The following is a 27835-nucleotide window of genomic DNA, read 5'->3' as shown; positions in this document are numbered from 1 at the left end:
CATGAAAGCAGACTGTAAAGGAGCCTTGGTGAGACCGGCCTGCGCTGACGTCTGAAGGGGACGCAAGCGACTGAGACACCGACCAAGTCCCGAGCCAGCCGGTCTGAGCCGGAGGGCCTCACCCTCTCGACCAGGCAGCCAGTGGTGGGACACCAGACACACCACACTGAACTGTGTCCACACCAGTATATGACAACAGTCTGATGTGTCAGCAGGAGTTCACTGTTTGATGCAAGCCTTGTGTTTGTATTGTAAGATTTGAATGGTCTAGCAGTAGAATATTAAACTGAGGGATATGACATTATTACCTTTTCGGGAATCACATCAAATCTCCTGGTCATAGATGCAAATATTAGAACAAACACCTGAACCTTTCTTGAATTTAAAGTATTTTATATACGGATATTAGAGTTATATACAGTGATACTCAAGTTTTGTGTCTCTCCTATTGCTGCAGGTGTGTTCTCAGATCAGACTTTGAAGTTAATTGCCCACTTGGTAACCCACCCCCCTTTGCCATTTAGAGAATAAAATGGCCTCAGCTCAGAGTTGCTGCTGTGATAAATACCTGAGGCAACGGCGTTCATTATTTCACCATTGTAACTGCTGGTGGATCCTCTCGCCTGTTTAACGACTCCCTCTTCAAGGAAGTCAGAGCACTGGGGTCACATTGCAGGGAGGGGAGGCGAGGTTCCTCTAAGCACCCCGTGATTCATATCAAACGCATGTAAAGTGGCATGTGGCTAAATTAGTGGCTGGAGTCTAGCAGGTATAATAGCTAACCAACGGTGCGTAACGAGCCACTGTCTCACTATGTAGTAATGTCGCCTTGATATCTTTTACATGAACCCACCAATAATAGTCAGGCTATTTAGCCTTAGTCCATATCCACACCCATAGTGTCTGCACATCAGCACAACACCCACACAAGTCTTCTTCCTGTTTTGTAGACAACATTCCCCCATCCTGAGTCATTGACTCCGCTTAGGTTCATTAGTGAAGATAATTCTATTGCAGACAGCGGGTCAGCACATAACATGTCGCGATGACAGCGAGGCTCATAACAGCAGCTAATTATAACTATGAAGTTCTCATTAGAATATCTGTGGGGGTGTAGTGAGTTACTGCGAAACATGGAGCCACCTCCTGTTTAAAAGGCTGCACCTTAACAATATGAGTAAACATCTGAGGGTGAAAGGATTTGTCTTGTCGTGCTACCTTGTGTTCACTCACTCTCACTTTTCCTGCCTTTGTAACTTGCTTCAAGCCGGACATGTGGTGTTCAAAGGCCTGCAAATAGTTTAATCAATGTGTCCTCTGATTTCTAAGATGTTCCAAGCCATTCTCCAACACTGTATTGATCCATTCATACTTTCCTATCCTGCTCTGTCTTTCTCTTACCGCCCTTTCCTCCCATTTTACACTTCACTTTCCACTTCACATTAGCCTCCCACGCAAACCCTCTGTCACCTGTGACTAACGACAGCATGCACACTATATTCATCACACTCTCCTGCACATGCTCAGTAGCTCTTCATTATATTAATTACTCTCATTGGAAGAGTGATCATCAGGTCCCATCAGAATCCATCACTGCCCGGTTCCCACTGAGGCTTGGGCTCTAAATAATCACCAGTGTCGGTAACAGGGCTCTGGTCCCGACGTTCCCGTCGGACCCACCAGGGTGGCCCCTAAATACCCAGGGGGGAGCTGCTCCCCCTGAGCTACATTCATCTCTGCCAGTGGTGGAGGTATGTGTTAGGCTGGTTCCTGGTGCTGCTTCAGACCTGTAATGGGTGAGAGGAAAGTTAGTCTGAGTCCAGCTCAGCAGTCAAGCGGGAATAACATATTGTGTTTCACAATAACCTCTGCAAAGGTGTATGAGGTTCTGTGAATTCATGTGTGTGGGGTAATACTGGCGTCATGAGAAACAAGATCCGAAGTCTAAACTCATTCAATAAACTGTTAGAAATGAATAACAGGACCATGAAGGAGACCACAGGATTGGGCTCATACCATGCAACACCATGCATGCTCAGCGACGTTCATCAGACCACCGAGTGTTTACTCTGATTTCAGTGTTTTGCCAGGTTAAAACAATGCCACTGAAGCTTACATACATGCTAAAAGAGAACTATCATCCTCCCAAATTTAAAGTGTGTGCTGCACTGCACAGAACTCATTTTTATGGTAGGTAGCATGAGGCCAGGGACTGCTGTGGCACAGAAAAATGAGTCAGTGGCTGCCCATGACTGAATGAATGTAAATGATAGGAGTACAAAATGTTACAATGTAAACAAAATGAATTAAAAGGTCAAGCCAAAGTTTTGATTAATGCACAGCTATTTATTCACCTGTGTATACAGTAACTGAGAGAAACAACACGACTGAATGAAATTAAATTGCAGGAAAGAGTGAGGACAAGTTTTCACTTTACTAAAGGGACTAGAATCACCAAAGTCTCCAACAATGTGTCATGTTTTTAGGTTTCTAAAACTCTAAGTCCATGTGCACTTTATTTTTAAAGCATATGAGCCTGAGATTATTCAATATTTTTGATGTTGTCAACCAATCATTTGAAAATTTCCAAACTAGAATTGTGTTCATCTGTCTCTGAATGCTCTCTGACTTCCTTAGCCTGGTCGTGGCTCTCATTTCCAACTTGCTACGAACGTTTGTTCATAGTAAACACAATCTTTAAAAACAGTAAAAATATGTGTATATATATATATATATATATATATATATATAAAATTAAGTACATAGTAACGTATGAGTATTTTGCGACATCTGTGTGTGATTATCAGGTTTACCGATGTGTTTTTGTGTTTTTAGACAACAGATTCCTATGGCACAGAGTAACAAGACTTAATATCAGACTTTGTTCGTGGCATCAGTTCATTGTTCATTTTGGTCTTTTCCTGTGATTAGCTGTCAATAAGAATAGTATAGAATGTAACCAGACCAGAGCATTTAAATCTAACCAATAGATGCAACAGGTTTACACTGCTTCCCTAACAAAGTATTTCTTATTTTCAAGAAGACTTTTTTGAAGCACAGCTCAGGAGGTTCGTGTATAAAAATGTTCCAGAGATAGACTTGAACTTTTTAAGTCTGAAGATAATTTCTGACAGTGTGCTTATGTTTAACTTATTAAAGATGCTGAACATAAAAAAAATCTGAAACAGGTTCTAAGAATCCTATTTGTAACTTACACACTTGTGGTCTATAAATCGTAATCAGCCTAAATGGACTTGACCTGCCTTGTAAGTTTTTTATATATTGCCAGCACAAATGAGGATTTAATAGTCATGAATCAAAAGAGAAAAATCGAACTTCGTGGAAGATGAAATCACAGTGATAGTAGAGGAGGATTGAAGCCTGGCACCACATTATTGAGAGGACTACATGACTGAATAGTGAGTTGTCAAACAAAACCAAAGCCAAATACAGAGATTGGGAGCAGAACTGTGAATGACACTGAAAATAAATGATGACTGCACTGCTAATTTCTCACACCTTTAACTGATAATTCCTATCACACTGTAAATTTCACCACTGGCTTGAGACTTCACTTAAGATTTCCATGTTTTATAACTCTACTCATACAAGGTTTTCTGCTTAAGTCCTACTTAAGATCAAAATTGACCCATAATTCATTTTACAAATGAGCCCCCAAAACCGCAGCTCATCAAAGATATCAGAACTCACTAAATATCCCAAACTTCAGCCGCTAGTTGTAGTGATGGCCTCATCTTGCTCTGTTTAAAGCACTCTTCACGGCCAATTGACCTGATGCCTCATTCTTGTCTCTTGCTAATTGAACAGAGAAGGAACAAGAGAGAGGAAAAAGAACAGACAGAGAGAGAGAGAGAGAGAATGGGGGGACTGAAGAGGAAGGAATGATGTGATAGAGGACGAGAGAAGCGAGGGGTGGTGTAGCATGCGAGGCCTCATTGATTAGGTGGTGAGTGGTGCAATGTTTCTCTCCTGACGCTTACATGCATTAAGGCTACATAAACACCCATAATTGGTTCGTTTAGAGCAGAGTGGAGAGAAACCGCGCACACACACAGCCATCATTGTCTGTATGTGTGTGAGGAATATATAGAGAGTGAAAAGAGGAGGAAAATTAAATGCCCATAAAAAGGCATCGCAAGCTTGCAGAGTGGCTGGTGTGGGCTAAAAGATGCCCATGGCTGTGTGTGTGTGTGTGTGTGTGTGTGTGTGTGTGTGTGTGTGTGTCACATGTCCCAGTGCTGTACTAAGCAGGAATGATAAAACCATCCTCAGAGACATGGGATGACAATAACACTCACTTCAGGGAAAGGACAAAATGGGAGGGACGCTGTTGACTGTGACAAATTAGCTCTCAAATATCGAGGTAGCCGATTGGCTGTGGGTGTCAGGAGGGAGAGATACGGTTGGCTGGCTGAGTTGATGGATAGTTATTATGCCATTCTATTAAAGGAAGTTGCAGCTTTAGGCCTTTGCAGTTCAATGATAGTTGTGGAAAGCTGCTCAGCATTGTCATATGGGATCCTACAAAGTGTGTGTGTTTGTGTGTGTGTGTTCATCTATGCATTTCTGCAGTTCTAGTTACATCCTTGAGCACAGAATAAAACACAAATGTGGTAATGTAAAGAAACAGAGAAAATTAGATAACTTTAAGAACTGCTTGTCCTGCAGCACTGATGTTCAGGAGCTTTTCCCCGTTCTTAGGATGACTGTGTGTGTGTGAGAGGGGTAATATTCAGGGTGTTCCCTGTATCCCGTAGTGTCACATCCATCAGGTCATAAGACCCCCTGACAGGGCGTAACTGGCACCCTACCTCCTGCCCCACCCCGGAGGGCCACGTCAGTGGCTGAATGGAATGTTTGCTGGACGTGGAATGATGGGATTCCTCGGTCTTGGCTGTCATCTCTAATCCAACACTCTCACACACACACACACAGACTCAGAGTGAACTTTCTCCCTACATCTCCCTGCACTCAGGGCCACAAATAAATTTGCATTCACTGCCAATTCAGATGCTGTATCAACATCGCTGAATCTACATATCGTTGACGTGTCCAGGTGCTAAGTCACCAAAATGTCTCTCTCCAACACACACACACACACACACACACACTCAAACAGGGAAGGGGAGGTAGGTCACAGTGGTCCCAGACCACTGGACTGTGCTAAGCAGGTAAATATAGCGAGGACAGGCTTTATTAGAATAGAAAAAGCGCGCTGACTGTCACTGGTAAGCATGACTGATGGAGAGAGATCTTCACCTCCACACCCAGAGTCCAACAGTCATCCTCAGCTATTCTGAGAAACCTCCGCACCTCTTTATGACTTTTATGCGCAATTCCTAAAAGAAGATATGTCTCATGTGGCCAGGCTTCCTTTTTTTTTAAATTACTACACAGTTTAAAGGGCAGAAACTGGGATTTGGTGTGTGTATATTAATGTTTGTGCGCAGCCTCTGTAATTTACTACTAATGCTCTTGGTCTATAAAAAAAGGAGAAGGTGTGTGTGTTTGTCATGTTTTCCTAATGTAACTGTCCAGCAGATTACCACCTTATTGCCTCCAAATCAATACCCTTGAGTGGGTGAAAAATACGGCTTGTTTCATCCCAACAGTTGCCTTGCGCACACACACATATACCCAAATAGTTGATGCATGCATTTTCACATGCATGTTCATTAAAGCATTGAAATGTAAAAAAAGATTGTTGGCAAATGAGTGAAAGAGTTGAAATAGAGAGATGATGAAAGAGATGTGGATCCTCAGTTGTGTAATCTCTCTGGCCTTGTCACCAACACAGAGCAGACACACAAAGAATCATCCATTCTCAATCCTCTACAGCTCATTGATCCTATCAACATCCAGACAGAGTAAGGAAGCTCTCCTCTCCCCCGGACATCGCTCCACACTCATTCTGTAACTGGGATCAATATTGATTATCATCTTTAAACTGCCTGTCTTTGATCATGTGCTACATGAGCTGCTATACCCTGACGGATCTGAGCGAAAAAAATGCTTCACTTTTGTTTTGGGCTTAGCATTCTGGGGATTTACGACTTAAAGCGGATATGGGAAAGGAGCATGAGAAATTCCATTAAAAGAAAAATTTTAGGGTGATGGTAAAATATGGATATAAGAGGCAAATACAGTCTTGTAGATTAGTTTTGTAGTTTGTGAAATGGGCAAGGCCCAATCAATTCATTTTTGTGTTATCTGTTTACAGATTATCAGCCGACCTTTGCATATGATTGCCAGCAAAGGCACGTACAAATCCGCTTCAGGGTCCAGTTCCCTTTTGTCCCTCCTGTATCCCAATCTCACACATCTGACTTCAGTCAATCATGCGTCTCAGAGAGCTCCATGATCGCAATCGACACTCAAATGATGGAAGTGAATAAAACTCATTACTGACAGTCAGCATGAGTCATGGCAGGACATTAAAAGTTGCCACTCGCCTGCAGCTGCTCATCCCTCAGCAGTGTTTTATGATGAGGAGAACCTGGTTGGGTTCCCATTGCCTTTCTGCTTCAATCTCCATCAATCCACCCCACACCTACAGACACCCCCGCCTTCCCAATACTTGATGCACCTTATATTGTCAGACATCAGACCGCTTTTGTCCAAGTTGTGGGGTTTGAGCAAGTGGTGTCACAGAAGGTTTTGGGTCTGGGTTTGTAAATAAACCTTGATTGTGTTAATTAACCTTTTCATTTTAATTAAACACCCATTACAATTCTCTGGAATGTGAGACAATTTATTTCTTGCACTGGCAAAGACAATGATTGCACAGAAAAAGACCTTTGTGCAGCCATTAACTTGCTGCTGTCCATATTCTCCACCTGACTATACTAACCACTGCCTAAACAAGTCCTTACCTAATGTAAACTAAGCCAGACCAGTGAGTCACCCGCCGCTACAGGCCTCCTCCTAACTGGTCCTGTTCTCATAAACCCAGTGCAGAGAGAGAGAGCAGTGTTTACAGAAACACAGGAGCGGCTCACCTCTGATCTGCTCTGTGATAGGGGAAAAAGAAAAAAGAGAGAGACGGACAGAGAAACAGAGAGGAAAGGAGACACCAGGGGTTACATGATTGCAGGACAAACTCATAAAAGTTCCATTAACCCACGAGGAGTTAAAGAGGCCCTGTTTTCATCTAGCAGACAGCCGTCACAAACAGAGCATCACCATAAACCATATCCTCCTTCACTGCCTCCATATTTCTCTAGATCTCTACAGCTCTCGCTCCCACAGTCTCCTTGTCTTGCTCGCCTTCACCCTCTTTCATTTTCTTTTTGTCTTCTTTCTTGGTTTGCAATATTTTCTCATGTCTTCTGATCTAAGCTCAGTGGACAAACACAGATCTATAAAGCGAGGACTCCCTACAGCCTTTGCTCTTTCAGCTCTTCTTTCCTTGCTTTCCCTCCTCCCTCTTTTCCCCCCTCAGCTGACCAAAACAGGACTCCCTCCCGACGCCCTCTCCCCTCTTAATCTGAGTTTTTGGTCTGTGAGTCACAACCTGAAGACGCCACAGGTCTGTCAGCGTCAGTCTGTCTGTCTTATTAAATTGCTCGCCATTCATCCATGTCTATTTGCCAACTGCTTTAATGTTGACCTGGCTGCTTTAAAGAGATTTACATCAAAATGTGATTGCAGTCTTTTTATGGAGTATATATGTGATTCTCCTTAGATTGCACATATAGCAATTAAACTGTACATGATGTAAAAATTAAAAAAAACCCAAAACAGTTATGCATACGCACACGTGCGCACACACACTGAGGAGACATTTTGTTGGCTTCAGAGGTAATCTGAGATTACATTGTTTTAATTTTGTTGCCATCTTTGGTAATGAGCTCACCACAGCTCTACTCACCTCTGCACTGTGCAGAGGAATTGCTGTAAACCAGTTCTCCTTCTTGCTCTGTCCTGTACTCTGCTGATCCAATATAGTAAGCTGCTCTTTTCTGACTGATTCTCTGCAGAACACAGTGGCTTCTGCCAGAAACAAAATGCATCACTTTCTTCCAACTAGCTACTAAAAAGATTTTCAAATGTCTACAGATACATAATAAAAATATAGAGGTTTGTATCTCCTGTTATTAAGAAGGCATTAATATAAGATGCTAACATAGAACAGATGCAATAAAATATTATACGATACATCATACCAACAAGATTAATTATCATGCATCCAGGTAAGAATCAGGATAACCACTGAAATCCTAATCCTCCAGCCATATATTTAATCTTTTAACATCTTAAAATTTCAATCCTACGGATAAATGTCTTTCTATTGAATCATCATTTGTGACAATCCTGGAGTTTACTTGTAGACATATTTGGAGCACCGATTACAGATACACACACCGCTGACCCTACATCTACCTTGTCAATCAAAACAGTTTTATAGTTTTGGGGAGGTCTGTTCCTAGCCAAACAGCATGAGTGCACCATCAATTCATCCATTAAAGTACTAAGTACAGGCTCTTAACTTGTTTTCTGATGCCCTCACTATCTGGTACCACTATCTGTTCTGCTCCCTTTCCCATGGTGTAATCTTACCTCCCGAACTTTTCATACCTCGGCACACACACACACACACACTTAAGCACACCACTCTGCTCCTACTTGGTAGTCACTTGTATCAAAGTGCTCATCTTTGGGCTGCTCAACTACAACTTGGCCATAGTTTGTATAGATAGTGGATGGAACTTCAAGGCCTGAAAAATGGAACTAATGAATCAGCGCCTTAAACCATTCTTCCTAATGGCCAGTGGGGAGTGACTACACTGGTTGCAAAAAAATAAACAAAAGTCAGACTGGATGCAAGCTTATGATTGCCCTACTTCTTCACTTACCCGTGTTTACTATCTATTTCACTCCAATCTGGTCCATAATTTGCTAAATGAACATCATGCCATATTGAACAGGACAGATTCAATCAGGATAGAGGGGTAAAAAAATAAAAAAAATAACAGGAGCAGTTTTACCACACATACCCATTTTTCGTGCCTGCTCTGTTTTCTAATGAGCTTTGCTATTCGTTTACCCCTTCAGTGTACCCTGAAAAAGTTTGTTACCCTTAATGCCCAGTCGGAAGTAACAGCCGTCCGGGCACGACGGTAGATGGGCCTCTCTTCCCCACTAATCAACATTCCCCTCCCCACGAGTCACTGTTCGCACCAAACATCAGGGCTGCAATTCAAAGTCTGAAAATGGACATCATCAGAGCAGCTGGCTCCATACCTCTACAGTTCAGACCTTGTTAGCAACGTGATTAGTACAATCAGCCATGTTGTTGTCGTTGTATACGGTGCATCACGAGAAGCAGGGAGACTGGTTCTCCTTCCTGTCGTAAGGAGACAAATAAGGGAAAGACAGCGCTCTGCCCTTGCTCGGCCTAAACTGGGCCCCTTCACTTCACCACAGTGGCTCATAAGGTGTTTACACTAACCAGTAAGTTAGCTGCTTGCCACCATCTTGTATAGCACTCACCCTGGGTTGAGCAAGTACAGATGAGTGTTGCCACGAATAAAGCCGTTCTGACCCCCAGTGGTGGGATTGCCATTATTGCAGAAATGCATGGGCTCCACAGGCTTCTTTTCCCTCTACTTTGTGGTGCTCAAGAAGTCGTGAGGCATGAAACGGATCATGAATCTGCAAAGACGCATGGCTACATTGTGCAGAGACACTTCCGTATGTCAAGAGCCAAGCAGTGGCTGGAGTGCAACCAACCAGATGAGTGGATGACCTCAACAGACCAGTTGAGGTCCATGGTAGTCAGATCCCCAGTTCTGCACAGGAAAGCAGAGCTGCCCTGACCTGGGCAGATCACCACCTCTGCTCTCTGGTAGCCTACCACATTCCAGGGTCTCTCAAGACAGCAAATTTATTTGCAAATTAAAAAAAAAACACCCACCATCTTCTCTGGTTTTCTCTGAGGGAGACCAACATCCATCCAGTTCTCTGGTAGGCATGCTAGCACACCCAATCTGGCCCTGCAGCCTGTCGTATGCCTTCCTGTTGACGCAACTGATGTTACAACTACTTCACAGAATTTGGATGTAGCACAGAGTCATCGTGTCAGATGACTCCCAAACTTGCCACATGGCCGATACCAAAACTGTCAATGACTCCATGTCAAGCAGAGGGTTTCATCCTCTTGTGCTCTATTATGGAGCAGCATTGTCCCAAAAGCTGAAGCTCATGTGGGCAGGTTTCATGTAAAAATGGGAAAAAAGGATATGGAAATAAAACTGCATTTCTATTGCATTACACTTTAGAGATATTTAGTCTACTAAGAAACGCATAATACAAAAAAGACGCGTTAGTATTTTCAAACAGTATTGCATAAATACAATAAAGGACAGAGCTGCTAGTGATGGCCTAAACTCTGACAGGATCCAGTGACAGCTTCCATAGGGGCTTTTTCAATGTAAGCTGTTACCCACCCCACAGCTAATATGGGTAGTTAAAGATGTGCTCCTGAGTCTCGGAAGTAACAGCTGCTGTTTTAAAACAGTTAGTCTGACATGCAGATGTCAGAACTGCAGATGAAGTTAAAGCAGATAAACACCACTATCCAAGCTCTTTAAATGTTGAGTACTACTCTAACCTGTGCTCCATGCATGTCAATATGGCAAGACATCCGAGGCTTTCTAGGCTCAATGTACTACAGATTTTAAGCAGATTAGAGAGTGACTGTTCTAAGGTTTAGGGAACAGCCAGATAAACGCTTTGCCCCATGAGAATTTCTTCCCAGATAAACATTTGGATCTAGTCATGTTCTATCAATGTATTTATTATGAGGTCACTATATACAACCTCAGCTCATAGTACTTTTGAAATGAGCTTTTCATGATCAGTTAACATCACCAAACTGGAGCTATCGGTCAGCAGGACAACTCAGCGCATCAGCCTGTGTGCAGGTTGGGGGATGGGGAGGATGGAATCAGAAGGGCAGGCAGTTAGGAAACAGGGGAGCGGGAAGAAGGGGAAGCCCAGACACCCTATTTTCCCAGGAGAGGACCAGTAGGCTGGGTGTGACGGTCATGGGACAGGGGCATAATGAGGATACATCACTGCAGCAATGAGGTGCTCTATCACAGGCACACACACCAACAGGCAGGTATACACTAGTAGACACACTCTGTCTGCACAACCATATCACCAGTGGCCCACACACACATCAATGTACCGCCAAACCTCTGAACTGATCATGGCAGTCGACGTCAAAAAAACCACAATCTCAATGTAAAACACAAAGTGCCGCAAGAGTGATGTAAGTTTAGGGTGACTGTGGGAACAAGCTTTCCTTATGATCTCTGGAGTCTGATGGTTCTCTGGGAAAGAAAGAGCACAACTTTTCCTGTGTCGCCTTCAGCCACCGCTATTGCCGAGCAGTAAAGCGGCCAGCATGCAGTAAAATAAAATGAGGTGTGGAGAAAATTGGACGGATCTGCAAAGCCATTGGCTGCCGAGAGGGTCGTAAAATAATAACACTACATAATAAAACAAAGTGCTTATTAAATCATTTTTAAAAAGTAGCGCAGAATGTGGTGTGTTCCATGAGCACAAAACAAAAAACGATCTCATGGGGAAAGCAGCTGAACTATCAAATGAAATTTAATAAGTTGATTATCATCACAATACTGAGTAAGACTTCTGGGAGACTTTGGTGGCTGAACTCCTCCCAGCACTATCAATGAAGTGACACTTGGGCATTATGTGGCCATTACTTGGACTTCAAGTGACAATTGTACATCAGGGGCAGAGAAGTACAGCCTCCATTGTATTACTAAACCCACCCTGTGGTTATTATTTCATGTGCTCATGCATGTTTAGATACAATGTGAATATTATAAAGCAGCATGTCAGATGTTGGATTTTCTTACCTAAAATAACGATACTTTTCTCCTGGTTGGTGACCATTGGGCGTATACACACACAAACACACCTAGCACCTTTACTATCCGCAGTTGTTCTTTCACACTTGCCAGCTGGCGAGCTAAAACTCTTGCTGCATTGATGTGCAGTGAATGGATTTCTACCACCGTCTGTGCAATGGAGGGCTAATAAAGGAGTGGAACCTTGAGGACCTCTGACAGGATTTGCATGGATTTGTAACATCAGTACAATTAATGAACAAGTACAGTTCTGTAGTTCAGTAAGAGAGAAAATATGAGCTGCGGTATAGTTAAGAAGTTAACATGTGAAACCGAGTCACTTTGTTGCACACTATCCCTCAGCGTCCCCATGGAGCATGTTTGTGGTCTGGCGAGTGAAAGCAAAACACTGAAATCTTAGCCTTGAAACAAAGTAATAATGTTTTCTCTCTTCCTAGTATCTCTTTTAATTACTTTTGTGTCATCCTTATTTCCAGAAATTAACACAATTCAGTTTCCTTACCTGTGAGAATCTCAGTATGAATAATGACAGCAACAAGCAGCACAAGTGTCAAATGTTCATGACATTTCCTGTTCCATCAATCACAGAAGAAGCATAGCATATGAAATGCTTTCACCTGGATGGGAGCCACTTTGTAACGTGCCTGCAGAGTGACATATGAAAATGTTCAGTGTCATAGAAACATACTGCGCTGTCTTACACACCCAATCCGTAAATCAGCATTTTGCTTCAGGGTCATAATCCAAAGAACATGATACTGAACGCCTGAATGCTCTTTACTACTTGCATTGCTATGTTTTTTCTTGCACACAATACTTCATGTCTTCATTGCACACTATTATGCCATAAGTGTTGTGCATTAAATGTAAAAAAACAGGAATGTTGAGTCTTTGTCATCCTTCATGCCCACTGGTCCTCCCTATCACCAAAAAATTAAAGAGGGGTACACTAAAATCCTCTGAAATTACTCATTCTGTTGCAAGTCTAATCTAATCTACTCTGTTTTTCAAAATCAATAATCAAATCCTTGTATGATCTGTCCCAGTCCATTATGGCTCCAAGTCTGAGAATAATAATAATAATAATAATAATGGCAAAGAGGATAAAAAGGAGGACAGATCAACACCACATTACTTTCACCCCTCTGGTTCTCTCCCATCACCCCTAAAGGACAAGAGGTGACACCAACAACCTCATCAGTGCCATTTCAGCTGTTCTGTATGATATATTCAGAATTTTGTGTTTGGTATTCAGTACCCTGCACTCTTACACTCTTTGTTCAGGTGTAAACACAATACCGCAATGTAGAGTATATCACTAAAAGCTCCATTTCAGCTCAAAAGCCAACGGGAGACAATAAAGGGTATTGGGAAGCTGAAATCATGTACCAGCTCTTTTTATTTTTAAATTATTAAGATATTAGTGTTACTGACCAAGGTACATAACCTCATTCTGAACCATCCATCAACCTCGTCCTGAAGCAATTAAAGCAACTAAATGTATCATAATAACAACTTTTAGTCAAAACCCAGGACTGCCTTTTAAAACAAAATAAAATTCATTTAAATGTGAGCATCTGGGTTCATTTGAATGCTAAATAAATTGTGACCATCCAAATGGTATTTCAGAATCAATACGACAGTCATTTTCTTCATTCTTCAGCAAAACAATGCACAACAAAAATCTGACTTAAATAATTCCACATTCAAAATAAATATAAAGTAGCAATTATCGTCACATTGCATCTTAAAGTTGATGAAGGGCCTGAACGAAGTCAGTTTTACTGGAGAAGCAGCAGGTTCCGAACTTCATTTCTTCGTACTGGAAAATGGCAAGAAATCTTCACCCTTAAAGTCGGATTGTATTGATCTGTCATGGAGACTGGAGCAATTGTATTAATAACTGACGACCAACTGATTAAATTGCCAAGTCGGCTTTACTGTATGCACAAATTACTAACTAATCATACATGAACTTTATATATTTTTTAAAAACTAACCATTTTGCACATTTGTGTTTTATTTTTTGAACGGTTTTGAGACTGAATCTGAAAAGCGCAACTTTCAGAAAACACAGACAAACCAACGACAGCAGGCGACGTATGCCTACTCACCTCTCCCACGGCAAAACTCAAAACCTGATTAAGGCTCACACACCTGCTTAAAAACAGCAGGAGGAGCCCATATTAATAAGGAGGGGAGCGCAGTGCAGAGAAAACATCGATTTGTGTTTTTATATTGGTTACTGTTTGTCACTTAGTTGTTGATATAATTCGACCTGACATAAACATTTATTTTTATGTAAAATCACAATATTTAGCGTTAACTGTTTTGTAAATATTTTTTTTGTTGTAAATGTTCCTCCCACATTGGTATTTTCCAACTTCGAATCTGCAGGGACGTCCATAAAAAGCACCTTTCCACTTACTTCCGGTTTCTTGACTTCAGGTTAAATGTGAGAGTGAAATTGCTACAGATCCAACAGTTCAAATGTGAAGCAACGGCAGCCAATGTTGAGCCCGACATCCTCTACATGTGTAAGCATCCGTTACTTTTTTATTCGCTTCTTTTTGCTTTCTTTCTTTCCCACTTGACATCAGCGAGGTACACAGAAATGAGGTGAAATAAAGGGCTCACCTGGCCGCCAAAATGCTGTTTTGGCGCTTGATTTGGGGGCGTTGGGCCTACCAAATAAGTGCAGTTTAAGTGGAAATCTAGAAAAGATGTTAATGATTTTGTTCGTGAAGCATGACTATTAAACCACTTTGTGCTCATAGGAAAGTGAATTGTGAAGCAGAATGGCATTTCAGACCCGGTGTATCGGTTACTGTATCTCTTTATGTGGTTTGATGAGGGAGGATAAATTTCATATCAGATTTGCCTAATTTGCTGACACAAGGGCACATAGAAATGTAAAGGGGTTTTACTTGAATCTATTTCTTTAAAGCCTGTCTTTCTTTTAATGAGTTGCCATTACTATACAAAAATCTCTTACAGAGCTCAACTTTTATTTGGTTAGAAGATGTTAATTTTCAGACCAGAATGGGGAAGTTTTAGCGTGAATATGCACAGAAACATCGTCGGTTCCACTTGATTTGAACACCTAAGAGGTTCTTTATATATATATATATATATATATATAAACATCCTGTTCTGTTATTCTTGCTCTTGTGTGTCACATAAGCACGTAGCAGCCAGCCCATTTTCCAGCTGCATATGGCCGTCTCCGGTGCACCGTAAATAAGGTTGATAAAGACGCCGCCGAAAACGACTTTCACGCGTCCCACGACTGATTTAACGTGACCCCCGTTTCCAAATGATATTGGAAGCCTATTTAAACAGATGAAGGCTTAAATTGTCTTGCTTGTATGCGCATTAATCTCTCATTCATCATCATTACTGTGTGATTGGTCCGTCCACGCCTCCGCCAGCCCCCTTTCGTTACGACAAGGGCCTGTAAATTAGGATGTAATCCAATTTAAACAGCAGTAGCAGCAGCCACGGATCCATTTGGTGTTTTTTTTTTCTTTCCCCCCCTCCTATGTGCTGCCGGTGGACAGCTGCACTGCACCGCCCCTATCAAAATGCTTTGTGCTAGTTATGGGAGCTGGGGAGCCCTGAGCCATTTCGCACAAATAGGATCTTATTTGGCTGATGTAATTGATGTTATGTTCGCAATCTAGGAGCCCATCATATCTTGACGCTCAGTCATACGCAATCTTTTAGCGATTAAATGGCATGTTGATGCTGGATTAGGCCGCCGAGGATGCAGCCGTCTAGTTTATGCAAGGGGAGGGGGGGTCCATATGCGTGGCTGGGTAAATGTGGTTGTAATTTGCCTCACTTTAATGTGTCATTCTGGCACAGTGTGACGCGGGTTTAGATGATGATCGTATAGTGCTGCCGCTCCTGTGCAACCAAAAGAAAATCAGCTCCAAGCTTTCCAGGCTGTTAAAATAACCAGCTATGAAACCAGAAAATTTTGAGAAACTACGTCTTTTGAATATTCAATACCCTGCTTCGTTCGTCGTGATATTTTATAGGCTCGTACGATTTTTATTATGCACAAACCAAAGCCATTCTCTTGCATGACCCGTGTCCCTATCAGGCTTAAAGACACCGGCTGATAGTTTACATAAATCTGCCTTGCGGTTTCGCCCCGACCCGAGCGGCTTAAACGGTGTATTATTCCAAACATATGCATTTTAATCAGCTCGGTCACACTTACAAGAACTCCAGTTAATAAGGCCATCAATCAAACGCGTGTGCAGGAGGGCGGAGGAGAGAGAGTGGGGAGGATGAGGGGGAGGGAGGGCTCATCGGTGCGGTGTGCGTCTGATTGGGATGAACCTTTTACCTCAGAAAGCGTCAGAGGAGGAAAATCTGGTGACCGCAGGAGACAGTGCTGGTGTTTGCTTTTGCGTTTTGTGGCACAGAGATCGTGTTCATAGAGGGGAAAAATGAGAGAACTGAGTCATTTAGATGTTATGTGCTTTGCTAATCATTCGTTAGTATAAAAAAAGACTTCAGGATAGTGTCTCTATAAACAGTTAGATTATGCCTGATTAGCTATTGGCCAATATTTTTTGCCAAGTGGACTTTCGACTCACGCTAAATACCAGCCATCTCTGTGCACATTACTGCAATACTGCAATAACTTCTCATCTCTCCCATCGCCGACGTAAAAACTCCTTTTAAAAAGTGATTTGTGTGTCTCTCTGTGGGGCACAGCGCCTCGCCAATCCTATTACGCTCAGAAAACTCTTTTAATTTGCGCAGCCCAGGTCAAATGCGGCCAATTAAGATCCTGCTGATTGGTGGTGGGCCTCTCAGAAATCATCGATCTCTTTGCATTTCCAATACCTTCAGACAACTAATTCTGTCGTGTCTATTAAGTGGTCAGAGAGAAAATATGAGAACCGTTAACGGAGCCCGGGGACCACTTAACTGTCACGGTCAATCTAGCGGTCCCATCAGGAGATATGGGAGCACACTGGTGTTTTTGACACCGACCACTTGAGAACAAAATTAGTGTTATTATTGGGGGTGGGCGGGAAACCAGCACAGACAATCCTTAACAGGCTACAAACGAAACAAAATAACATGAATGGAGGAAAATGTGATTGAATCAGATTTTGTTCTGTTGTCTTTTAGTGAAGCGTGCAAGCGTTTCTGTATTAAATGAATTTTGATTTTCTCATGTCTGCATTCGGGTCCTCGACTATAGCGAAAAAAATCGTAAAGCTGCTCAGAAGACACACACTCACTTGCGCCATTGATTCTTTGACAGTGTTTATTGCAAATTAGACGTTGAGGACAACCCAGCCAGAAATAAAATAAAATTAAAATATAACACAACCAGTCACTTGTTAGTCCTGTTTTTCCACAAATTCTCACTAAACTGTTGCCACCGCAGCAGTGCAAAGCGAGAAAAAATATTTTAAAAGGCATATATTAATCACAACTTCATCAGATTTAAGAACTGGTTCTCGTACCACAAAGGGAGAAAACCGAAAGTGTTTGATGGCCTTAAAAAAGGGAAAAGAACAAAAAGCGTTCACTTATTCTTTTTTTATTGTGATTGTCCTCCCTCTGTCAGTCTCCATCCTCTTCTGAGTCCTCCTCCACCTCCTCCTCCCCCCTCGTCAAACCGTGCGGGCTGTAGTAATCCGTTCCCTTGGCGCCTTGTTACCTTTTGGCAGTAACGATCCCTTCCTGGTATTATCATTAATTCAACACTCAAAATTCACCGGGTCGTACATATACATCACTTACTAATTTTACTAGCATCTGCACATTTCGTCCCGGGCCGCCGTGGAGGGCCCCTGTGTGGAGAGCTGCTTTATAATGAGACGGCCCGCAGCCTGTTAACAAATCCCCCTTGTTAAAAAGAGAGATGGGAAGCATCATTCTCACATAACTAACAGTACATGTATGTCGATTTGGACGCGTAAAGAGACGACAAGTAATGATAAAAACCTTAACGCAATCCATCACGGCGATTTAAACGTTTCTCTGGGTTCACATATCAAATGAATCTTCTAAAAATCAGCTTTTGTGTTCATGCCTTCATATTTCAGCCCAACTGTCCTGGCTCTGCAACGAGATTATGATGGGATTTGTTTTTCAGCAATGGGAGATTCGTTGTGCGTCACATAGATAGATCTGGCTAATTATCTTGCCCCAAGTTTAAGCTGCTTTCACTGCTTACAGGCTACCTCCTCATGCTGTTTCAGTCCTTATCATTTAATAATATGTCGGGTTAAAAGCTTATGGTAAAGGCTTATATAGAACAAGAGTCGTTTTGATTTGGTTTTATCTGGTCAGAGGCACTTCTTCCCTCTGGTCTAATGTCACGGATGAGGATTTGCTGAGAACTGAAGGCGTGAAAGTGACAAAAGCGTCAGTCCTGCTTGTTGGGGAGCAAGCGAAGTCCGAGGCGGAGGGCCTAGTTGAGATACCGTTGGATTGACTGGAATGACAGGCCAGGCAGGAGCAGGGGGTTCCTCCGGGACCGAGGCCGTGGGTCGGACTTGGATATAGGGAGGGGTGTCTGAAGGCGCACAGGAGGTCCGGCCTCTGGTAGGGGTGAGACAGCATCCTGAAACTATCGAGGGAGCGTAGGGGGTTCGAGAAAGGAGTAGCTGCCGGAGCCGAGCCAGCTCCGACACCTAGGTGGGAGTAGTAAGGTAGCGGCAGGTGCGACGGGAAGGGGTAGGGCAGGTTCCCCGTGGCCGCCGCGTGGCTCATCATGTAGGTGTAGAAGGCCGGATCGGCCGGGTGAGGCCACGTCATGGCCAGACGCTGGCGCTTGTCTTTCATCCTGCGGTTCTGAAACCACACCTGGGACAGAGACACACCGAGTCAAACATTAACCACAGGTCCTATTGGTTCAAAGGCGAGCCACAATAACGAAAGCAAATATGAGGCACATGCAGTAGTTCCGCTTTTACGCACGAATTTGATTTTGGGTTGCAGCGAGTTCTTGCATTTTAGTCTGGACTCCATTGGGATTATACTCTTATTTAGTCTCATTTTGCTCTTATTTTTAAAAAAATAAAATTAAAAAGTAAAATATTTAAAAGAAATTCAGGCCTCTTCTCCTTTGTTCGGGGATATACTTGGCCTTTGGCTTACTTTATCTCTAGCCTCGTGTTTTTGCTACATTTTCTGAATATAAAATGACCATTTAGGTCAAATTAGAAACGAAATAGTTGTGCGGCCCTCTAGTTTAGATAGCCCTTTAAGAAATACAATCTCACAAAATGTTAGCCTCTTGCTGAAGGCCTCATTCGGCTTATTCAGAGTCATCGCTCACCTTGATGGTGGTTTCAGGTAGATTTAAGGCTGCCGCCAGTTCGCATCTCCGCGGCCTGGACACGTAGTTCTCCCGGTAAAACTCCTTCTCCAGTCGTGCGATCTGTTCCCGGGTGAACGCTGTCCGGTACCGGCGAATCTGATCTGCTGAGTACGACAGGGAACCCTGACCCGGGACAGTCGTTCCCGGGTCAGCACCAGTCTCATTCGGGTGACCCGGAGAATCTCCATTTCGACCTGAATCAGGATCCAGAATAATTAATCAGATACATTTAGCATAAAGTTTAAACCATCATTCATCTGAATAATTTAAGTGGAACAAAAAATCCCACCCTCCCATTCATAACCTTGTCCTGAAAGGTGGTATTGGAAGACTAGATGACTGTTGTCATTATTTTAACTGTTTGACTTCTTATTAAGGGCCTTCCTGACACGCAGCTCAGATCTTCTTTTTGTAGAATATAAAACAACTACCTACTATAATTTTTACATATAATAATTTGCAGAGAATATCGATATGGTGAGCCACAATTTTAATTGACTAAAATGTTGAATATTGAGGCTATATTGTTTTCATCAGCTTGTCGTCTTGTCATTCTTTTGGCATGAGGCAAACGGTACCTACAAATAATATTAATTAATATTTGATGATCATATTTCCACAGTTTCGGTGTTAAGTCTTTTCACCTTAGAAGATGCTGAATATGCATTCCTCGAATCCCATGTTAGTGGCCTCCTCTTCGTGTTTTTGCTCTTGGTTTGTATAAAACCCTGCATCCTTCCTGATGTAGTAAATATACATAGAGGCTGTTTTGCGGTGCGAGTGACTCATTGTCAGACTCTTAGGGGAAAATGCCTGGTTACAGTGTGGGTGTCACCTCAGCGTGTCTCCAGCCACACTGATCACTTGACAGAACAGCTGTGCAGCACCGACTGCACTTAAATTTTGCTGTAATTGAAACTGAACTGTATTTCATTTGAGACATTTAAAAAATCGGTTTCACTTCACATGACTCCTGGTGATGTTATATGATGCGTGTATTTTTTTTTTTACATTGACATCTCTGGCATGATCCACGCTGGCATCCAATCAACTTCATTAACACAGGCATGCAGTCACAGAAAACCCGCAGTGGCACGCAGCTCCCAAACCCACCTTTAGCTGTTGGGTAGTCCATGCTTTCAGGCGTGCAGCTCACGTCAATTTCCTCGTAGAAGTCCGACTCGGTGTCTGAGCTGCTGCCGTCTTTGTGGTGATGATCAATCCGGTGCCTCTCTCCAGAGGAAGACGTGCCAACTGGCCTCAGATCGGCACCCATATTCCTCCGTGCGCTCTCCTCCATCACTACCTCCGTCCTGTCCCTGGAATAGGGCGCAGCGCCGGGGCTCAGACAGCTCCTGTGGCTCGGCTTCCCCTGCGGTTCTCGCACGGGGCTCCCGATGGTTTCCGTCAAATTAGAGCCGCTCTTGCCACGCTGACCTCCCTCCGCCAGCATCACCATGTCCTCTCTGCTTTCCATCACCAGCACGACTAAAAATCTCGAGTTCGCGGGGTACTGCGAGCCGTCAAATCCAAGGCGATGATTTTCAGGTTGGAGGGGTGTGTTTGTGTGCGTGTGAGTCCGTCGTGGTGGTGGAGGTGGGTGGGGGGGTTGAGTCCCAAGGAGAAGGAGAGGCTTCTGGAAAAAAGAGGGGATGCAATCCGGTCTGACCCTGAGAGAAGAGCACTCCAGAGTGCGCAGAGGGAGCTCTGGGAGGGATCACCATTTACCCTCTCTCTCTCTCTCTCTTTCTCCAGAGCTGTCATTCTTAATTGGCCAGTCGTCATGATGGTCCCCCCCGATGACGACACGCATTGATTGGATATGAGTAAACAGACGGAGAAATGACAGAGTCGAGATGGAATTTTTTGGGGGGGGTGACAGGGTGCACATGAAAAGAAACCCCAGGATATCTAGCTATCTATCTAAAACAAGGATTTAAAAAAAATTCGATTCATTTATTATATAAACTTTAGCTGTTTTTATTCTCAGTAATTGTAACGACTGCAGTACAGAGTTTTGGTCAATTTTAAAAATGAAACATTTACCAGTCAATATTTGCAAAATAAGGAATAAAGAATAAATAAGAAGAAATAAAGACCCCCCCCCCCGTCCACCAATCTGTCTTTAGTGCCTCTGTCGTCCGTCCCCACGTAAAGTGGAGTCAAGTAAATCGTCAAAGGTCAAGTCTTGTGGTCAGAGTTTAGATAAGAAACCATTTGACATGAAGTCTTTAAGGTCAACAGCGTCGACTGGAGTAACTCAATTTTTATGCCTCAGTACCATTAATATAGATGGATGTTTGGTACATATGTGCCTTTACCGCACAACACCATGCTGTGCTTTAGCAGCGAGCAGTGATGGATGCGTTTATTCTCTCTTTAACATTCACACCGTTTTTTCAGTAAAAAGAGAATCATTGAACGATGGGAAAGGAGGACTTACAGTATTTGGCTTGTATTTCTTTTCCGGACTTTTGCAGAGATGATGAGCTTGCCACATATTATCTTCCTGTGTCTTTTGGGAGCAGGGACAGACCCGCCCTGGGATCACAGGCCTAATGTGGATTTAACGCACTGGACGCAAACGCAGCCTCATAGGCGTGATGTTTGAATGTGAAGGATGCAGTGCACAGAACGTCCACTGACTGTGATTTGAGCTTAATCTCTCTTCAGGGTAGAAGTTCCCTCTGTCTTTGCTCCAACCCGCTACCTATAACGAAAAACTAGCAAAATTCCACTTATTTGAAGATTTTTTTCTTTCATGCTTCACACTTTGAATGCATATAGTATTTAGGAGGGGGGTGACATTAGGGCAGCACTCACAATCGGTATACAATATTTTGAGTACCTGCACCTGATAACATAATTTATAACAGTGTTGTAAGGCACGTTGCTCCACACTGTCCTCAGATATTTAATGGTGACGCATGATGTCTCTAGAGTCAACGATTTTTGATCACATTCGACATCTGCAGCTGGAGGCCATGGAGTAGTTGGCCGGACATGATGTTGTGCGAAGAGGCGGAGTCTCTTCTCAAAGGAGGGGAGAGGGAGGCAGGCTGAGCAGCTCCGGCAGCCTCCGCTGTCCTTGTGCGCCCTCGCCTGTCCGAAAGAGGGAAAAGGCCCCAGCGGCGGTCGCCCCCACCTTCCCCCCGTCCCCCAACCCCTCCGGTCTGGCAGCTGAGAAGTGAGGGAAATTCCTTGGCTTTCTCTCTCGGCTCTTTCATCTGGTCAGCAAAGGAAAAAAGTACCCCCCTCCCCTTCTCTTTCTCCCCCCTCACTCCCCCTGACGATTTTATGTTGCTCCTTTTAAGAGTTTGCAAATGCAGACTTGAATGTTATAATCCATCTATCTGTTCTGTAAAAATACTTTAAATAGTTGTATTTGAATAATCAGAACACGAGAAGACTTTTTTTTTGGTGACGGAAGTAAAAGCACCAGACTTCGAAATCAAATTTTAATGAAGAACCACAAACTAATGGAAAATGGAGTGAAGTGCACTTAAGGAACTTTTCAGTCGAACCATAAACATCTTCTTGAGCCAAAAGGAAAGAAGCAAATTGAATTTGTCTCATTCCGGTCTTTGTGGCACCGAGGCCAAAGTTAGCTCCTGTAACCCCGTAGGCTCCTGGGTTGGTTAAAATGATGTTCACATGAATTGCTAATTAATGCATATTTTCGAACATTTTCTGCTGTATGCAGTTGTTTTGTGGAGTCATTATTTAGTGCAGTTGGCATGTTAAAATATACCCAGGGAGGTTATTTGAATCGCTGATTCTAAAGTTTACTTGCTTTTAGAGACAGATTTAATTTACATTCAATTTCATAAACATTGCTTACCATAACGTCTTTAGTGAGGCGTCCAAAGATGGCAAAGGTCCCATTGTGTTGTTACTTACAGGAGTTATGCAATAGGTCTTGGCCAGGGCAGATGGGATCTTGTGATCATCCGGAGATAACACTTAGAAAGGGTTTTGCGCAACAGATGAATGACCTTGTGGGTTTACAGTAGTGTCACTTATATTGTGTGTGTTTTAGATAGGGATGGGTTTGGAGAGTTTGCTGATTGTGGAACTCCCCCCCCCCCCTCCCCCCATTTCTATGAAGGAATGACCATGCTGTTCAGCTCAGTTATTTCTAAAACACATGAACTGGTATAAATCGTGCACAATCTTGGTGGCAGAAGTGGACTGCAGTCGCAGCTCTGCTTCAGTGTCTAGTTTTGCAGGGCGAGATCAAAGAGGGGGAGCGCCCCCCCTGGCAGACACTGCAGAATGCGCCCCTCAGTTTTACTAGCCAGCCCAACTTGAACTTGACCATGGAGCCTGCGCAGTATGCGTGTAACCCAATCCACGCGGCCCTGGCAACGCAAACGTGCCACAATATTTGCTTTTTGGCACATATTTTCGCTGTGTGACAGAATGGCACGTGAATAGGTTTGGTGGGTGCTCAGTGCGCCGCTGGCTGAGATACGCTGCGTTTCACACAAGGAGTCAGAACCTGGAAGAAAATAACATCTAGCCTCTCCTTCATTATCGTGGCCCCTCCCGTCTCCATTGCTTCAACTTGGCCTTGAAACGGGATGACGCAGCTACCAACGCGTTAACTCGGTGACCTTGGAACGAAACATGTCCTGATGACTATACAGCTGGAAATCTCTGCGCTGTAAGACCGGCTTTTATCGCTCTTCCCTGCTCCATCCTGCAAACCCCTATTTCACGAAGGGCTTAGCAAGCCACTGAGATCAGGCCTGCATTACCCCATTAAAGGGGAAAACATCATGGGGTATGGCTTACCACCAATTCAGCAGTAGCAAGGCAACACACCAGGTGCAAAGCCCTGACGTTTCACAAGAGTGCGGGTAATTCTTTACACTGCTCAGTGAGTCCCTGGCATCTTTGGGAGAGGTGTTATTAACACGTCTGTCTGGTTGCAAATGGGTTTTTATTTTTAGTGCTTCTGTCATCGGTTTCATTGCAAGCGTGTATTCCATTGTTTTGTTTATGTAGTATCGTTTTTATATCGCAGCAGAGGCAGGTTTTCTGTCCGTATTTCTGCAACAGTCCTCAAATTTCTGCCGTTTTTTGATGAGCTGTTCAGACGCTGGTGTGTGGTTGTGTAACATTCAGATTGATTTGTACGTGACTGACGGTGTGTTACAGACAGACAGACGACTGTACAGGATCCTGTGAGCTTCTGAGTGTTTCATATAGAGCGATAAGGGACGGGATTTGACCGATAAATAGATTTTAATAATGTGGAAATTTCGTTTCAGAATTCTGGAAATTGAACACAGCGTTATGTGTCAGTTCTGAATCAGTCACAGTACAGACGTAATTTAATATGCAATATTTTCATTCAACGTAACACATGTAGGTGGAACTTTTGAAGACAATAAGCAGCAAGATTATGATAAAGTAATTAAACAAACACTGCAAAATAAATAAATAAAATAGAATAAAAAAAATATTCATGTTAAAGCAACATTTTTTAGAATAAAAAATCTTGTTTTATTCTGCTTTAAAAATCTTCTATAACCCATTTGAAAATTAATACTCGTGCGTTCCATTTTTTTTTTAAATAAACTGGATATCTGCTAATTAGCTTTCGCAACTGTTTTCGTTTTGTTTTGAGTAATTTTCTCAAAGTCAGGAAAGCTAAAGTCACCACAACGTTTCCCTACGAATTCAAATGGCACCATGTGCTCTCTGCAAAGGCCTCCGCATATTTATTTATTTTTTTCCCCCAATAAGAAGACAACCTGACAGGTGTGCGCGTTAAAAGTGCATGATTTGACGCATAAAGTTTTTAGTATGCATGCATCATATCCTGACTGTTATAAAGGAAATAACCAACAACAAAAGATGACGATAATAATAATAAATAATATTTTCTGCCTCCTGCTGATCCTCGCCATCGTCTACATCCACAGTCACATCACAGCTCAAGTACGGGATGAACATTAAGTAAAACAAACGGCCTTCATATATTTGGAGAGATTCCTATATGCCAATAAATGATTTCACATGCAGCTCACAGGCTGTAGCTTTAGCAGGTTGTTAACGCAGCATTTAAGACTTGAAACGGCCAGTGAGCGTGTCAGTCAAAAGCAGACATCAAGAACACCTTGGGAGTGAAACTTCGCAGTTGAGAGTAGACTTTAAGGAGGCTTTTCCTGTGTGTGTGTGTGTGTGTGTGTGTGTGTGTGTGTGTGTGTGTGTGTGAATTTGGGGGGGTCCGAGAATGAAATGGGTCAGTTTTTTTCTTTTACGCAATCCTTCATAATCACACCACAGGCGACCTTCCAGAAAATATGGAAAAGTCAAGTGTGTGACCGCCCTGTGGTTCCCTGCTTCGACCACAGAAACATATTGCTTGTTATGTTTTGTCAACGTTTTTTGACAGCAGTCTACTTTAAACACGTGTCACCGAGACGACTCAAAGTATGACTACATGTCGTTCGTCTTAGCAGCCCGTTTTATAACACGAGTTATGCTATTAAAGATAGGAATTTATAGCCGAGCATAACTTTATATAGACCTTTCCCCAACTTTACCCATGCAAGCTTCAGGCGCTGAGGCCGTGGAATAAATGGGCTCTTTCTCCTTCTCGCGTAATTTGGATGCCAGCATAAACAGGGGGCTGAACCTTGATAATGACCTCAGAGAAAAGCCTCCAGGCTGTGCTGCCAAGTCCCAGAGTCCGAGAGATCCTTCAAATAGATCAGTGAAGGGGTCCATATCAGAATCAGGAATATTTTCATTTCATGTTGTTCAGTTATCTCACTTGGAACTTGCACAGGATAGCCTACTACTTAATAATCATTCATTATGATCGTTGATATTTTCCATGCATGTTCTGCAGACAACTGAACAGTAGTTACTAGTTCTGAAACGTATTCAGTGCCAAGTCAACAGTAAATAAGTGTCACTAACGAGAGCCCTTGCACAGACTAACTCCACGGTGACATGTGGGTCTGTTGGCGGGACTGTTGTGCTGCTCTTATAGTGTGTGTGTGTTTTCATTGTACTTTGGGATGTCTCATGTCTGGAGCGACCACATGTGCGCTCCAGCGGCCACCTTGAGGAAGGTTGCATGGTCGTTGTGACTGTAGGACGAGGGAATTAAAGGCACAAACATGGATTATGTACAAATATATCTATGTAGATATATATATAATCGACGAAAGGCTGGTAGATGATGTTAAGTCCCTTTAACACCTAACACCTACAGCCTTAAGAACGGTTAAAGGACGTGTTTGTGTTTATTTTGAGGCTTGATTTGCCTGCATTGAAGAAAACGCCACAGGGCAGTGCGCAGCAGGCTAGGCCTTGTACACTTACTCCATGACTCACAGTTGTTGCTACATGTTGTTGCTGGACGATTTCATTACTGAACCTTTTGTGTGTGTGTGTGTGTGTGTGTGTTTGTGTCTCTGTCTGTCTTTACCTTAAGACACATCCAGGCTGCTGTCATCATAGTTTGGTTCACAATATGTTTTCAGCTGGAATTTTCTCGCGAAACTGACGGCAATGCAAAGGTTCAGATTTAATTTGAGAAAGTTGGATGCAACCACAGCTTAATATGAATGACTGTAAACTAGAGAAACTGTGCATATCAGATTCTTTAATACCTTTAATGAAAACACATTTTTAAACTAGTGTTTGCAATGAAAATGAAAGTAAGGAAGACATTTTGCATTTTGTACCCAAAAAACAAAAAGCAGCTTTTTGTGTTAACCCATCTTGCTTTTTGCACCACTAAGACTCATAAGTAACAATAATAAGCGGTACAAACTTTTAGTAATGACGCTTATTTCAAAAGGCCTTGTATAAATAAGACGTTCTTTTAAACAATATTTAATCAAACATGCAGCATGAGATGAAATCCACGAATTTGTCTCTTGTTTGGATTAAAATTAACGCGTTACCTCCAATAAAATGCATTTAAAGAACAAAACAATCAAAAAATAATGCAGTCCTACGTAGTTTAATTATATTCAGCAAAAGCGGTGCAACTCCCCAACAGACAAAAGTACATTTCAGTTTTTTTTTGTTCTTTTTTTTTTGTTGCCACAGCACACACCGCCTTTCAGTCTTGATTGTTGCAAAGTGAAACAACCTTATTCCATCACTGTTCGCTCTGCTTGGGCGCTTTTTTGTTTGAAGTTCCGTCGTGTAGTTTTTTTGTTTGTTTGTTTGTTTGTTTTATTTCAGGGCTAGTTGACCCACAACACAAAACCAAAACTCCAAACACCCGTACAAAACCGTGAATAGAGTATATAAGTGCTCACAGTTGTGAATTTTGGGTTTTGAAATCATGTAGTTTGTAGAAAACCCCTGTGTAATTTGTAATGTTGGGAATTTCTGCTTGGAGAATTAAATTGTGATATGTCGGAGGAAGCAGACAGGCCTCTTTTTTTTTTTAGACTTTACATAAAATTTAAGTTAAAAGGCTGGAAAGCAGATGTCTGTATCGGTATTTTACGCACTTGAGTGGCAGCTTTTGTTTTGCTGATTTTTATGTTACAACAGGAGATAACACACTTGG

At 42.7% G+C, this 27835-nt stretch overlaps 2 protein-coding genes and 1 long non-coding RNA gene across 6 annotated transcripts in view; 1 reads left to right on the top strand and 2 right to left on the bottom strand.

The window, feature by feature from the left end:
* Positions 1 to 1522: 1522 nt before the first annotated feature.
* On the bottom strand, positions 1523 to 14072 carry LOC124074202. Of its 3 annotated transcripts, none has more exons than XR_006845804.1 (3): positions 14039 to 14072; positions 12427 to 12568; positions 1523 to 1787 (listed from the first exon to the last, which is right to left on the bottom strand). It is a non-coding gene; the product is annotated as an uncharacterized LOC124074202 (long non-coding RNA). The 3 variants fall into 3 exon arrangements; XR_006845803.1 differs by lacking the exon at positions 14039 to 14072 and adding an exon at positions 13664 to 13801; XR_006845802.1 differs by lacking the exons at positions 12427 to 12568; positions 14039 to 14072 and adding exons at positions 9514 to 9675; positions 9938 to 10038.
* Positions 14073 to 14366: 294 nt separating this feature from the next.
* The window catches only part of LOC124074170 (homeobox protein Hox-A10), a 37015-nt gene continuing 23546 nt past the window's right edge, over positions 14367 to 27835 (top strand). The window contains exons 1-2 of one of the 2 annotated variants that reach the window (XR_006845799.1): positions 14367 to 14461; positions 21040 to 21294. The gene's annotated coding sequence lies outside the window, so the exon portion shown is untranslated. Of the gene's footprint in view, positions 14462 to 21039; positions 21295 to 27835 lie in introns of those variants that run through there. The other variant, XR_006845800.1, reaches the window with a different exon arrangement.
* On the bottom strand, positions 17240 to 21085 carry evx1 (even-skipped homeobox 1). The gene is made up of 3 exons (XM_046416870.1): positions 20398 to 21085; positions 19243 to 19478; positions 17240 to 18767 (listed from the first exon to the last, which is right to left on the bottom strand). The coding sequence occupies exons 1-3, from the start codon at positions 20759 to 20761 to the stop codon at positions 18240 to 18242; spliced, it is 1128 nt and encodes a 375-aa protein (XP_046272826.1). The 5' UTR covers positions 20762 to 21085; the 3' UTR covers positions 17240 to 18239.

This window comes from Scatophagus argus, chromosome 17 (genome assembly GCF_020382885.2).
Source record: "Scatophagus argus isolate fScaArg1 chromosome 17, fScaArg1.pri, whole genome shotgun sequence".
Lineage (NCBI taxonomy): Eukaryota > Metazoa > Chordata > Actinopteri > Scatophagidae > Scatophagus > Scatophagus argus.
This window is presented reverse-complemented; position numbering and strand designations above follow the sequence as displayed.

Bases quoted from the DNA above. Each gene is read 5' to 3' on its own strand.
- evx1 (XM_046416870.1), bottom strand. From the start codon at position 20,761: ATGGAAAGCAGAGAGGACATGGTGATGCTGGCGGAGGGAGGTCAGCGT. The intron at 19,479-20,397 runs GTGGGTTTGGGA...ATCCTGATTCAG, and splicing joins GGACTACCCAACAGCTAAAG to GTCGAAATGGAGATTCTCCG. The intron at 18,768-19,242 runs GTGAGCGATGAC...TCTCTGTCCCAG, and splicing joins TACCTGAAACCACCATCAAG to GTGTGGTTTCAGAACCGCAG.